Source organism: Poecile atricapillus, chromosome 5 (assembly GCF_030490865.1).
Source record: "Poecile atricapillus isolate bPoeAtr1 chromosome 5, bPoeAtr1.hap1, whole genome shotgun sequence".
Classification (NCBI taxonomy): domain Eukaryota; kingdom Metazoa; phylum Chordata; class Aves; order Passeriformes; family Paridae; genus Poecile; species Poecile atricapillus.
Genome location: NC_081253.1, coordinates 7,155,723 through 7,170,478, shown reverse-complemented (window position 1 = coordinate 7,170,478; position 14,756 = coordinate 7,155,723). Strand labels below are relative to the sequence as shown.

At 38.9% G+C, this 14,756-nt stretch overlaps 1 protein-coding gene across 1 annotated transcript in view; it reads right to left on the bottom strand.

Moving 5' to 3' along the window:
• NCKAP5 (NCK associated protein 5) overlaps window positions 1–14,756 on the bottom strand; it is a 352,741-nt gene that overhangs the window by 124,440 nt on the left and 213,545 nt on the right. Inside the window, exon 6 of the mRNA XM_058840560.1 lies at window positions 6,119–6,209. Within this exon, the coding sequence (XP_058696543.1) occupies window positions 6,119–6,209 (91 nt within the window). The remainder of the gene's footprint in view (window positions 1–6,118; window positions 6,210–14,756) is intronic.

The following is a 14,756-nucleotide window of genomic DNA, read 5'->3' as shown; positions in this document are numbered from 1 at the left end:
GCAAAAATAAAAGGTAGGAACAATCATTACAGATTAGATCAAAACTTCTACTTTTCAAATACGTTATTGTAATTCAGATTAACTATCTTAACTTTTCCTGATCAGAAGAGCACTTTTTTTCCAAAATAAATTTACTGGTGTACTGTTAAGTGAGTTCTTTTTTTAAAAATAATTTTCAAAGACAGAATGATTGTGAATTCAGAATAATCTCCCTTTTTTGCCTCAGAAAATAAGCAAAACTTTAGATTTCTTTTAACTAAGCAAAATTTTAGACTTTTTTTTCCAACTTTTTAAAATTTAATAACTAGTGTTGCTTTCTGCTGGTTGGAAAATATCAAGGAAATAACATCAAAATGCAGAATGAACAGTATCTTTTATGGAGATGGGGAAGTAGGGAGAGAGCAATCCACCTGACCATATATAAATTCATTAATTTGGGGAAATTTAAATATTCATGTTGAGGCAATGGATAACTTTTGTGGATTCATTCCCAAAGTCAGAACCAGAAGAAAGATACAGCAAAAGATAGAAACACTATATAGAAGAGGGAAATGTAAACTAGAATTACAGTCAGTATAATACAATCAAATCAGTCAATCTGAACCTCTTGATATTATAGATATCTAGAGGATGTGTGATGGGTTAAAGTGGTAATATAATGGCACCTGTACACTGAAAATGTAGATCTATATCTGGAGACCTCATCTACCCTTCTGCAAATTTAGTACTTTGGGGACTGGAATTACATTCTCAAAGCAAACCCCTGATGGCAAGAAACGTGGTCAGAGTCAGGCAAAAACTGTGGGTGACTGGATATCATCAAAGATCATGCAAGTGTGTGGATAACTCTTGTGTAAATACAAGACATCCTTGATTTGCTTTCTCTTTCATTTGGTAGTTCTTTGTTTTGAGATGTAGCCAAGGCCAGGTTGGATGGGGCTTGGAGCAACCTGGTGTAGGGGAAGGTGTCCGAAGGAGGGGCTTGGGATGAGATGATCTTTAAGGTCCCTTCCAACACAAAAAACGTGAAAGAAGGAAAGAACAGCTTGTTTCTGGCAAACAGGCACATAAATGGCACATTTCACTTATGAGACTTTGCTGTGTAAAACACAACTCCACTGCTGGGCTTTGGTATCACAAACAACCAGGAAAGGAAAACTCTTTGCAACAAAACTGAAATTTTGAACAGTGTCTCAGGAGCACCATCACCTTCTTTTAGGGGTAGAGAACCCAACTTCATTTTTGTTACATATTTATCAAAATCTATGCATAGTGGTGGAAATCTACAAAAAGCCATAAGGTATTAAGTTGTTACTGAGCTAGCCCTGGATTTCTCTGCATGGAAAAGCAGTCCAACAGCAAACACTTGTGTCCTTGACGTGCCAGGGTTTCCAGCGGAGCTCCCAAGAGTGCGGATGGCTCCTCTCTGCCCTTCTCTGTGAGACACAAATCTCCTAATATTTGCCTAGCAACGTACTCCTTAGCAGCTTAGGAGGCTTGCTACATGCAGTCCCTTGTGGGCACTTCCACTCCAGAGACAGATGTTTAAGGATATATATTCTTTTTCTGCAATAGAAGTTAGCATTAAAAATGGTGGATTTTAGCTGGGGAATTCAACTAGTGCCTTTTTTTCAATTCATAGCCATGCCCCGTCTATAAAATGTTACATATCAATAGCCTGAACAATAAGCTTGTATAATTTTGTGTTAAGATAAAATTATATTGCCAATAGTTACAGTTTTTCTTCTCATGAAAGAGCTGTTGACACCAACGGCTGTGCAAATTGGAAGTGACAGCCACAACAACTGTTCCACATTTGAGCAACACAAAAGGATGCAGACAAAAAATCGAGTTGATGTGGCCAACAATGCCACCTGAAATGTCCCTTTATCACTTGTGTATGTTTTTACCTCCCCAATGTCACCGTTTCATGTCTGTCCTGAGCTTTAGTGCTCACATGGACAATTTCAGAACTACAATAAAATGTGAATGAACTTACAATAAATTATCTTCCTCATCTAATTCGATGGCTGTACACTGACAAAGTCAAAATGAGTTAAAAACCCCTTAAAGTCTTTGAGTGATCTACAATCAGGTAAGACTAAGTAGAGGATCCAGCATTGCGATCAAACAAGAAAGTTTTTTGATATCCAGATCTCAAGGGCAAACTCAGGAAGGAAAGTCTGTGGGGTGCTTGCTTTAAAGCTTGGGGTTCAAGAACTGCACACAATTATTTCTGGGAAATACATGAGGTCTTGGTTTGGCCTTTCATAATCTTATTTTTAGGTGGTCAATATCTCTTGGAAACACCATAAAGTTAATATATGCTAGAGTCTTTTAGTCAAACTTTAAAGTAAGAAATATGGTGGTTAAGGCTATTCAAATAACATGCATTCTTGTCTACATTTATGCAAGCATTCATTATAAATTTTCCCTTTATTATTATGTAAACTGATAACAAAGGAGAATTTTATTTACAATCCTGCTTCTTAATTCATTTACCCAAAAGAAATCACATAACTCATCTGTAAGTCCAGCAAATTAAAATCCCACAGGGCATCTAGCTCTATGGAAAGAGAATATTTTGCTTTAAGTAAGAATACTGGCAAGACCTAACAAAATATTGCAATAACACTGCATGCTTTAGGCTCCACCTTGTTATTGTTATTATTCTAACATTATCACTATGCAACATTTAAAGTTCACTAGGAAGAATATTTATTCTGGAGTCAGGCATATTGGTATTATAATAAGAACTCAATTTCATACATCCCAGAACAATAATTAGATTTGTTTAAAAAAACTATATAAACAATGTTCAACAGATCAAAAGCATTTATTGAGCAGAGTTATCTTTTATGACTATTCATATAATTACTTCAACAAAGTTCACACACTAAAACTAAGTCACCACTGTGTCAGAGAATATGGGAAATATCTTAATAAGTCACACTGGAAATCACCTCATTTGCCCCCATTTGTTATGAAATACAGACTTGTGAATCTTCACTAGAATCCCTTATTCTACTGAACCAACTGATCATATAGTTTTGATCATGAGATCACAATCACAGAGAAAATGTGAGATTCAGGATATGTTCTGTAAGGTAACTGATTGTAGAGGATGGCTTTCAGAACAGTCTTAGTAGTTATACATTCAATAAAGGTTTCTGTATGCATATGAATATAGCATATAAAATTTCATTTCACAAATACAGGTTGATAATACGGTTATCATGTTCCCAAAAACCTGAATGCATCAGTGCTTTTAAGGAACATTACCTGGGTTTTACATTTGGTATTTTTAAGGAACATTACCTGGGTTTTACATTCAGGTTCTATTCCTTTTTGTGAATTATGCTTATAAATACATCAAAAAAACTGCCTGAGCACATTTGGAGGAATACAAATGAATTGTCTTTGTTCCAATATTGATGCATCCTGCTGTATTTGGACACAGCACTTAGTTAAGATTCATCATCTATTTAAATGGTATGTTTGTCCATGATTTCCACACAACTGTTTTCAGTAACATAATAATGATTCAGACAAAACTTCATTAATATGTTTCTCAATATTAAAATGCTTTGTAAACATTTCAGGCCAGAGATTCTTTGCCTGTACCTGTTTTGAGGAGGTTTTCAGGCACGAGCTGACTGTGACACGTGGTCACTGCCCAGCTTTTACTGCGTGACTGGGTCACACACCAAGTGAAGCCATCTCTGACCTACATGGCAGGGAGCCATCCCAGGGCACGGGAATGCAGCCATTCCTCGAAATTCCCAGAAAAAAAAGCCATTTGTTCATGTTTGTCATAAAAGTGAACAAAAGGGATCTGAGGAAGAATGACTCAAAAAGCCATTCAGAAAAAAGAAGCCCACAACGTTCACAACACGACACGAATATTCTGTACTTCTGACCGGTTTTACCAGCCACAGACTGGTGTATGATGCAGCAGCCTAGCTATTCCTCCATGACAGAAAAACCCATTGCTTCTGAGTCATGGATTAGGAGAGGAAATTCAGAAGCAATGAAAAGAGAAATTCATATCCAAAAATTGCACACTGGCAATATGCAAGAAATAAAAATGGCTAAAAAAACAGCTGAGTGATATCATCAGTGAAAATATTCCCAGGAACAAGAAGAGAACAGGAAGGGAAGGAAGCTGTTATGCATTAATATAATCCCATAGACACAGGTATGTGGGTGTTTTAAGCCCCTAGGACAGAAACAGTTTCACTCTGAAAGAAAGCAAAGGTCCAGTTTGAGGAATTTGCCCAGAGTACCACCCACCAAATTCAAACAAAACCTTGAGTCCAGAAAGAATGGAACAAAAGGGGTTCTCTTTTTGGTGGAGGAGGCTGTTTGCTAGAGCTGAAGAAAAATGAAGAACTGTTCTCACACCAATAACTGGGCAGAACAGCCTTGCTCTTTTGCTGGTCAGAAAATAAACCCAGGCAATATTATACAAAACACACCACAGTGCTCACTCTCCTGCCTGCCTGGAGACAACAAATGTCTATGTCAGTACGGCCCAGAAGGAGAAGAAAATCCAAGACCATACACAAATTCTATTTTTAAAAAAAAAAAAAAAGAAACAAATAAAAGAGTGAACAAAACTACACAGAAATATACAAGTACTGAAATCTAATTACTACTTTATGTCCCCTTTAGAAAAGCAGCACACAAAATCTAAAATTTCAAAGACCACATAGATAATATTTTTCCAGTTTAGTTCCCAAAAGAAAAACAAATCACCCCCAAACTCTCAGTTCTATGAAACAAAACTGCAGTATTTTTTTCGCTTTTCCTCTTAAGAGTGCAAAAACAAAGAAGCTGAAGCCTAATTGTGGTACCACCTTACTGGGGTTTCCACAGTAAGATAGCACAGAGAAAAGCACATAATAAAATCATTCCAAATGTCTGTTATGACCACACAGACAAGAAATCCAACTTAAGGAGAGACTGACATCAAGGCCACGTCAGAACAACCACTGTATGGTGGCAGGATATATGGATTTAAACCCTGAAATAAGAGAAGGGAACTGAGTTTCAATTTTGCACCCCAAAAAGATAATGTATAAAATAGAGATGCCTTTGTCACCAGTTTCTAAAGAATTATGTTCTATTATAACTTCAACAAAAAATTTAATTTGTCCTGAAATTAAATTTTACAGGCTATCATTATAACAAGAAAATTTGATTATATTGAAGGTTAAACTAAAAGATTCTTTTCTCTTCAACCAAGCTTAAAATGGAAATTTAATTACAGTGATAAATACTCTTTTATATACATTTTTGTTTAGCTATACTGCTGTATTTTTGTTCCATCAGCTGTAAGAATGAACTAATATAACTAAAACTTTTGAAAAGTGTTTTATCTGATGGATCAATACCTGGTATAGACTTTAATATATTATTTCAGTATTTTATAAGAATGCTTATTCTGTTTAAAAAGATAACAGCACAGGACTGATTACAGTAAGTGATATTTTTAAGAATTCTTGTGCCTGACATTAGATTAACTGAGATGTATCTCACTCCTGTTTCCAGGCTCTTAAATTAAAAGCTTTTTCCACCTTAGGTTCACAGTTTCCAGGAAACATAAAACTCTTCTGTCTTCTAAACAGACCCAGTTCCCTTTGAACAAGCTCTAAAATCCCTCCTAAATTCTGTCCTGAGACTCTCTCTACCCCTAGTGAGGAGGATAAAATGCACCTGCCACAAGCAGGGATCCCCACACCCAATAAGAACATGAGTGATAAAATTATCCATCACAACCTGAAGGTCCAGTTGTCAAAAACAGCTATGTTTACTACAGATGCTGGAACATATGACTTAAAATATTAAGTGCTTTAATAAATTCTTCAAAACTAGTTTCTTTGTGCCCTGTGAACTATGAGGAGCAACAACAGCAGATAACACAAGGGCAATAAAAGTGAAAAACCTTAAAATCTGCTGAGAGAACACCTGGGAAAATGTAGGTGGAACCAACTAACACAAGTATTCATAATTAACAAATAAATGAAACAATGACAAAGACATTTATCTCGGTAGGGGGATTTTTGCTTTAAAGAACTTTTCCATCTCAAAAAAACAGGTAATAAGTCACTAGTACCTGATATACCTTCATGATATTGACAGTTCCTTCTCCATGCTGGCCTGGGGATCCTTGGCTCTGTAGCAGATTTCTCACTGTCTCCTCCATTCTAGAGAATAAGAATATTTATAAAAGTCAACTGCATGGAAAAATTTAAGAGTTGCATTCAGTGTTTTTGTTCTTTACAAGAGCCTAATGCATCCATGACTACCAAGAAATTAATATTTAAAGACAATCCTAGCCTTATAATATTCTCATGCTCCATGTTATGAATAACACATTAAGGGCACTCTTTTATCCTTTGAATATGCACAGTAATTAGTTGCATTGTTTAAATCCTATTGAAGCTCATTACAAAAACTAAAACCAAATGTGTGCAAAAGACCTCACCTTGTTAACAGTGTAAACAAGACCACCATGATAAGATTCCTGGCATTTAGGAACAGATTAAAAAGCCCACAGGCAGCTGTGTTCTGAGCCCATGGTGAGTTGTGCAGGCTGTCCATGGCATTACTGGTGTTCACTCGCTGTGTTGTGGGTGCAGCCTGTGCCTTGGTTCATGGGGGCACAGCTGCTGAACACATTCACCCTTCTCTGCCCTTCCAAACAGGTGTAAAAAACAAGTGCAGGCTTCAGTCTGGTACCACCATCTCAGGACAATGCAATCAAGCTCAACTCCACCAGTTAAAGGTGGAAGATTTGCACTTTGTTTTAGAAGCTGTTAATAGACACCATCAAAGGTCGTCTTTGATCTACACACACTCATCAAGAATGTGAAACTGATAATAACACTAACCCTGCTGAATGGAGCCTGCCCAGAAAAAGGAGTTCTGCTCCTTCCCACAACAGGAAAAAGGGAAGCTACCTATGGAACACTGGTCCCATTCAAGGTGGATCAGAAATTAAATCCCATGGGCTTAGGAGATGTCACAGAGGCTGAAAACAAAGCCTTGGGAGTAGGGCTGGCTTCAGCTATGGGTAGGAGGAGGAAAAGGATCAAAACCAGAGGAGCAGTGATGGACACAGCAAACACATTGGGTTTCACAACAAAAATTGGTGAGTGACAATTCCAGCCAAAGCTCCTCACACCTCTCCTCACTCCCCATGTCCTACACAGATTCTCACTCCTGTACAGCCTCTCCTTCAGCCGTGTGGCAACAGCTTTTCTCTCTCCCTTTCATATTTTTCACTCTTTTCCTTTCAAGCAGCCTCAGTCCCTTGAGATAGTTGGAAAAAATGCCCAGATGGAATAGGGGCTGGAGAAGGGAAAACTGCTGTAACACAGGCATAAGGGTGATGCAAAAGCAGGAGAGAGAAAGGAATACCTTAAATCATACTGCCAGATACACTGTGTATTAAAACAGTGACCTTGAAGAATGTGCCCGTATTCCTGGGCATATCAGACCAGGAACTGCCTGCTGTTGTTTATTTCTACTGTGTTTAGAGAAACATGGCTTTTGTGTAGTACTCTTTCCAAATGAAATTGAGCAGAAGAATTATTCATAGTGTATCTTTTTTATATTTGTTTATTTCTAAGGTAACAATCCAGCGAGACAGAAAATATTAGCTAACTGCTCTGGCCAAAGGCCAATAGCATTATCTTTTATACAAGCCTCATAGTCTTTCTGTTCTTTCAGTCTTATCAGAATGAATGGCATTGGCTAATTTAGCAACAATGTGATGTTATTCCAGGTTTTCTCCTTTGAAGTCAGCCCACTATGCCACTTTTCAAGAAGCTGACACTAGGTGTTCATTCTACTCAGATGAACACTGACATTCTACTTATTCCTGTGATGTTTTTTTTGTCATTGATGTGCAGACTTCTACACTGCCAGAATGCCCACAGAATAGTTTGACCATCTGTTGACCAAATGTGCATAAAACCAAGCCAGCTCTAATCTCTAGTGCAGACAGTGGTGCAGTTTTTCAGTTGCAGATTGGAACCATTTCTGCTCATAGGCTGACCTTAATCAGATGCCTTTTACATGAAAGAACAAATCATTTTGGTTCACACCATAAATTCCTGTGCAGTCCTCACTGAAAGATTTAATTTCTTAACATGCCCACAGTTTCATTTTTCAATTAATGGTGTAATAGCATTCTTAATTACTGTGTTTATCTATGCAAATGCAGTTCCAGTGCTAGTCCTCCACAACATTCTTCCAAATTAATAAACAAACAAAAATAGGAGAAAGAATAGATTCAACCAGCACTAAATCACAGTTTTTCAATTTAGACCTAAGAGTATTAATGAAAATAAAGTCTAGTTGTATATTACTATGATCACTTAAACCAGCTCAGGAAAATTATGAATTCCTAAATTCAGTAAGTCCTTTAATCTTCAAACTCAGATAATCTATTTTGGACCACAACCCTGTCTTGTTGAGCAGGGACAGGTGAGCACACATCTTCTTGTGGCAATCACAAACACTTTCCATCAGCACCCAGACTTCTAAGCAATGGGGTAATTTTTGCAACATGACCAAGAGCTCATCACAATTGAGACTTCTGTGGTTTTGCTGTTTGCAGCAAAGCCTGTAAGAGCTGACAGCTACTGAGTTGAACCACAGACATAACAGATTGTGTGGTCACATCACTATTAAACCAGCCCTGGGGGGATCTTACAAGCTTTGGGTACCCATGGAATATCTGAAAAAGAAAAATTTTCTGATAAACAGGGAGGTGAATTGTGCTCACAGTCAAATTCACTGCAAAGCTCTGATGGCCAGTGCTCTTGCAGTTTGTGAGCTGCTGCTTCTTCACTCACATCCCAATTGTCCATTTTTAGGACCAAATATGGTACAGGAGGATAATCGAGACTCGTTTCTTATGAGTGAGAGTTTTTGATGCATGAATTAATGGCACCTTAATTGAAAATCGATTGTTATCTTATGATCTATAAAACTCTCCACAGTGACAGCACATGCCAGAGCGATTTACTACAAATCCTATTTAAAGAATGCAAAAAATAATGAAGCCTCTATAAATTTAGCTTGGGATCCCATGCTTTGCTCCCTGAACAAGGCCACCAAAGGGTATGAAAATTTTGGAAGTGAAGCAGAAAAATTATAAGCTTTATGAAAGGCTATTTCTACACATTGACCTATATTTTTTCCCCCTTCTGGTAACCACAAAAGGTTATCTGCTCTTGGTTTTGATTCTAATATCTCAACTGGACTCAATCCAACATCCAGCACTTCCAGATTATTTTTAGGAGAGTTATCCCCACACGTGTATTCTGCCTTCTTGCTGGACTGCTTTGCCAAGGATTCTCTGTATCTTATGTAACTAGCAAGCTGTTAAAATCTGAAAAATCAGTCTCTAAAGCTCATCACTTCTGAGTCTACATTCTTCAAGCACTATTTAAGAACATTTATTTTCCCCTTTCTTTTGTATTTTATTTACTGTCTATTCATCTGAAGCATCTCGCATAGGGCCATTAAATTTTCTGTTATGTCTGTTATTTGAATGGAAAATTGTCATTTTCCTAAAACTCAAGTGTTCCTTTCAAATTCTATTTTTTTAACAAATATGGTTGTTTTCTTTAGGGGAAAAAATAAATGAAAACCATGTTCAACACAAGCTCCTTAAGTTTCCTGATAAAATGCCGGTTTAGCGTAGAGGAACAGATCTCCACCAGTCCTAACCTAAGGATAAATTTCTCAAAGCACAAAACAGAAGAAGAAATGAGGCATTCAGAAACCAGAATCTGTTCTTGAAATATGAGAATTTAAGTAACATAAAATATTAATGCTACTGTGGAAAGCACTGTCAAGATTCCATCTGGAAGATATTTACAATTACAATCACAAGTGTTCAGGAGTGGCTCATCCAGAGAGGATTCCACAAAAGGGATTGCTCTGAAGCTGTTGAAATGACAGTCTGTGCCACAAGAAGAGATGAAACAACTTGCTAAACTGAAGAGACCAAGTGTTTAAGTGGCCAGGTATGACTTACATAAGAGAATCAGTGAGAAAAAGTAGTGTGAAAGAAAACTAAATCAACCTTAGGCAGATGATTGACAAAACAAGTTGTATTTCATGGTTAGAAATATATTTAGGCTGAAATTAACATGTTTTTAATCATTGAAAAAGTGAGACTCTGAACCAGCCTACAAGGGTAGAGTAACAGGATGAAAAATACAAACAGTTTTAGGCCACAATTGATTCATTTACAAAATTAATTACACATCAAGGTCAAGAGCTGAGGACTTGAATTCATGATCCATAGGTTCTTGTTGCTATTCCTCCTGAACCAAAGTCATTCCTCCACTTAAAATATGCAATTTGTCCTGTGCTGTTGAGAGAATACCAGGAAATTAATCCAATTGCAATGGACAGTTATTTATTTTGGCTTTTTCCCGAGTTAGTTTCTGGGCAAGGGGGAGAGAGGAACCTTTGGAAAGGAGGAATCATCATTCCCTGCCCAGGGAGCAGCCCACAGCTCTCCTGTGTCTGAGGTTGAGGAGGAAGCTTCCTCTGTATTTTTGCTGGAGACTTGTTTTCAATGCTTCTCACTGTTGTGTTTTTGACAGCTCTGCTGCCTCCCTCCCCTGCCTGGCCCTGCTGCTGCAACTCCCTGCAAGTGCCAGAGCACAGTTCCAACCAGGCCAGCCTGGGCAGTCCCTGCTGAGGCTGCAGCATCAGTACTGGGCAATTAAGCTCCTAAATTTCCTACCAGTTTTCTCAGGACCATCACTTTCCCAGGCAGGCATGTCCTTTGTGCCATGCCACAGCAATATCATGGTCAGAAAACCTGCTTTGTGCCTCTCCCAGTTGTGCCATAAATAAATACTCTCCAGCCCACACTCTGCTCAGCCATGTCCCTGCCTGCAGCTCTCCCTCTGAGGGACAGGTAGCACGGAGCTGTTCAGCATTAGAAGGTAGAGACAGCTTCAACCCCTTCCCCCTTGACCTACTTCCTTCCAGAATTCCACATGCTGGCAGCTACCTTTTGCTAGGTGCTATCACCTTCCCTTCTCATCATCCTCAAGCTGATGTGACATTGCTTGGTAGTTATTTCGAATGTATGCCACAAGAATTCCTTCAGCTTGATTCTGACTTGGTCTTACAGAGATGTATCCAAAGGTTTCTACAGAATCCTACTGCAGTAATTGAGCTTTATATTTTAGCTTTTTCTTTCATGTAAGGTGCAGGATAATTTTTTAGTCTTAGAGAAAAATATCAATAACAGATTTTTCTCTATCTTCAGCTTAAGTTGTTACTTCAGTGTAGTTAAAATTCTCAGGAGGATATTTTTTTCCAGCTCTTATCTGAAAGAGTGAAGCTTCCTATCTCTCTCCTATTTAAGTCTCCTGCCTTCTCTTTTTAGTTATAGATTTCCTGGAGATGTGGTCAGGGTTTTATCTCCTTGAGCTGTCTCAGCCCTTCCAACCACCTGATCACTGACAATGGAATGGTTCCTGTGTGGTTTCTCAGCTCTTTCAGCTCCTGTTCACATGTGAATCAGCTGCTGTTTTCACCAGCTGGACTTTCAGAGACTGCATTCTGTCTGGCCTTGTGACAGAACTCTGTGCCTCTGTCCAAGCTTCCCAGCTCTCTCTCCAATCTCATAACCCAACCAACCAAAGAGCTTCTCTCAGATCCCAGATAAATCTGTTTCTACACTTGTTAGTAATTCTGAACTTCAGGACTGGGGATACCTGCACCTCGCCTCCTTCACCACTCCATTCAAAGCTTTGCAAGGATCAGGCTAAACAGGGAAAATATCAGAGTGGCTTTACAAGATGTAACAGGAAAAAAAGAGCTCATCAACAGCAGTTCCTGCTCACTGCACCCTTGCAGGAATGTCTTTCCTTCTACCTGGTTTCAATTAAATTAGTGGCTGGCAGAGCTGCAGACGCTGCTTACTCCGCTCTGTCTCCAGGGATTCCCATTGGGAACAGACGTGGCTGCCTGCCCTCCTCAGCTCTCCCCCCATCTGCAGGCTCACCTCCAGACACTGCAGTGTGCCAGGAGCCTCCTGTGTGAGCCATGCTGCTCCCCAGGATGAAGTGGCTCCTCCTTCCTTCCAGAGCTGTGTCCCCTGTGTCCCTCCTGAGGAGCCCTGCAGCCAGCTGTGAGCCCATGGCTTCAAGGGCAGGGGCCAGGGGACAGACACAGCCTTCTACAAAGGATTTAGATATTGGAAATGGATTAAAGAGAGAGAAGTGCAAATGGGTATGTGACAAAAAGAGAACTGACAGATGGGAAATGCTGGGGCTTTAAGCCCCAAGGGGTTTTCAGTTCTGCTCAGGATATAGCACTGGTACAAGCCTTATAGCAGTGAGCCGGGCGAAGCGGAATGCTCAATATCCCCATTTAATATTTCAGTTGGAAAATAAAGTAATAATATCCTTCCTAACAGCAGCAGAAAGACACCATATAATGTATAATTTATATTTATTCCTTCTGTTCATCAGCACAGGTGCTTATCAATCGAGAAATATCCAGGCAAACCCTTCTCCTGCAGCACCATCACCGTCCCTTCCCCACCACAGGCCCTGTGGTGTTTGCTAGTGGCAAATCCAAACTGCACAAGCCATGCTCTTTTCACATATTCATACAAACCCCTCTTTCCAAAACACACTCAAAGCATATTTGACCTGTGGCCCAAAGGGCAGCTCTCTGAGGATGAGGAGCACCACAAGGACCTTGCACATGATGAAGGGAGCCGATGCACAGCCACGCTGGAGTGAAAGAAAGAGGCCTCAAGCTCCAATCACATGAGTAGAGGAGGATCCTTCCCCAAAGTGGACAATTTAATCAGGTTCTCTGTCCCCCAGACAAAACCATCACTCCAAACTACACAGAGCTGAAAGACTGAGCACAACTTTTACTTTATTGAACTGGCCACTGATCCCAGTGGAAATTTTCAAGGTATCCTTAAAATAACACGAGTGCTTTGAGCACCAGATAAGTAGGGTAGGATTTTGAAAGACCTCAGCGTTGGCACATCACTGCTCCCACACAAGTCTGAATTCTGTTATCACGCAATGGCAGGCCTGACATTTCTCTGAAACTGCTCTAACTACCATCTGAGCCAGGAAATGTTGGAAGTGTTTCCATTGTCTCTCTCAGTCATATGGATTTCACTCATCAAACTTCTATCTACAGCAAAAAGCTTCTGGACGGCAATAGAAATCAGTGGTAATGTTTATTTCTGTGTTGACAGATAGACAAATGCCATATGGACTGCATGGGTGTCTTCCATCACCAGCCCTGTATATGATTTTGTAAATTACAGGCATTACTTACATTTTGTAAGTTGGAAGAATCAAATCCAGCCCAAGACTAAGCCTCGCAGAAAAGCTGCTCACCAGCATTTGAAAGGATTTTTCAACTGTAAGGACTGTCCCTCCTACAGTTCCCCAGTAACATATTTGGGACCTTAGGACAGGAGATATTTTCATTAACTATAAGTGGATAGAAGCAGGCACGCACAGAAAGTTAATTATTGTGTCATCTTAAACATATGTTCATACTTTCAAACTATATTCATGCTGGAGGCACCAGAAATAGTCACAACTAAAAGCTTCAGAAAAAATTACAGGCAACTCTATACAAACAGACTGCAAATATTTCCAACTTCAAATATTGGTGGGGGTTTACTTTTTTAACTTTTTTTCTACATTTTAAACAAATATTTGTTTTTCCATATTTGCAAATGTTTAGCTGTATGGAAAGATATGCCTAGCAGTTCCTCCAAATACTCATATTTCATTTTGCATATCAGGACCCTGATGCAGACCAACCACTATTGTTTTAAGTTACAGAATTTAACAACCACTCAAAAATAAAAAGCTCTCATTCAGTTCTAAGTCACAGATTCAAGGTGGTACCAAGACCACCCTCACACAGCTGCAAAAATTTCTGTTATGTCACAATGCTATTTTTGAATTTAAGGGCTTTGAAAAACTAACTACCAATGGAGTCAATGGGATGTTAAATGAAAAAAAAGTAAATTAAAAAAAGATAAATTCAAGAAACTGTTCCTAGTTTGGTTCAATAACCTAAATCTTACATCAAAAATCCGATTCATATGACAGTTCCAGCCTCTTCCTGATGTTCTACAGCCAACTGCAAAGGCCCAAACTCCTGCAAATATAACTACACAAGGCCCAGCTATGAGAGGAAACTTCCCACTTTGAACTTAGATTCCCCCAAAATGCGTCACCTCTGATGTTCACAAAGAACACCAAGAAACAATGTTCTGCTTCCCAGCCATGAGATTTGCTTAAAAGAACTTTTAAACACAACAGGCAATTTTAATCAATATAAATTCTTTTGAATTTTTGGACTTCAGCCTTTCCAAATTTCAGCTCAAAAGTACTACAGTAAAGAAAGTAAAAAAAAGAGATTTTCACATCAGCTGTGACTTCCTGAAAACCTCGAAATATAAGATCAGCAAAGATGGATGAAATGTGTAGGAATACTCCAAGTGATATTTGTGTTGCAAATAATGATGTGATATTTTAATTCCAAGATTCCTTTAGATTAATTCCAATCTAAAATTTGTCTTCCCTTTCTTCTCCTCAGCAGAGAGTTTGCTCTGGATCTTCAAGTGCATTCCAAACAGAGTGTGTGAGGCAGTTCTGGGCTGATCAGCTGTGACTGTCTTCAGGAGCAGCTGATGCTCTGATGTCCCTTGTGTGTGA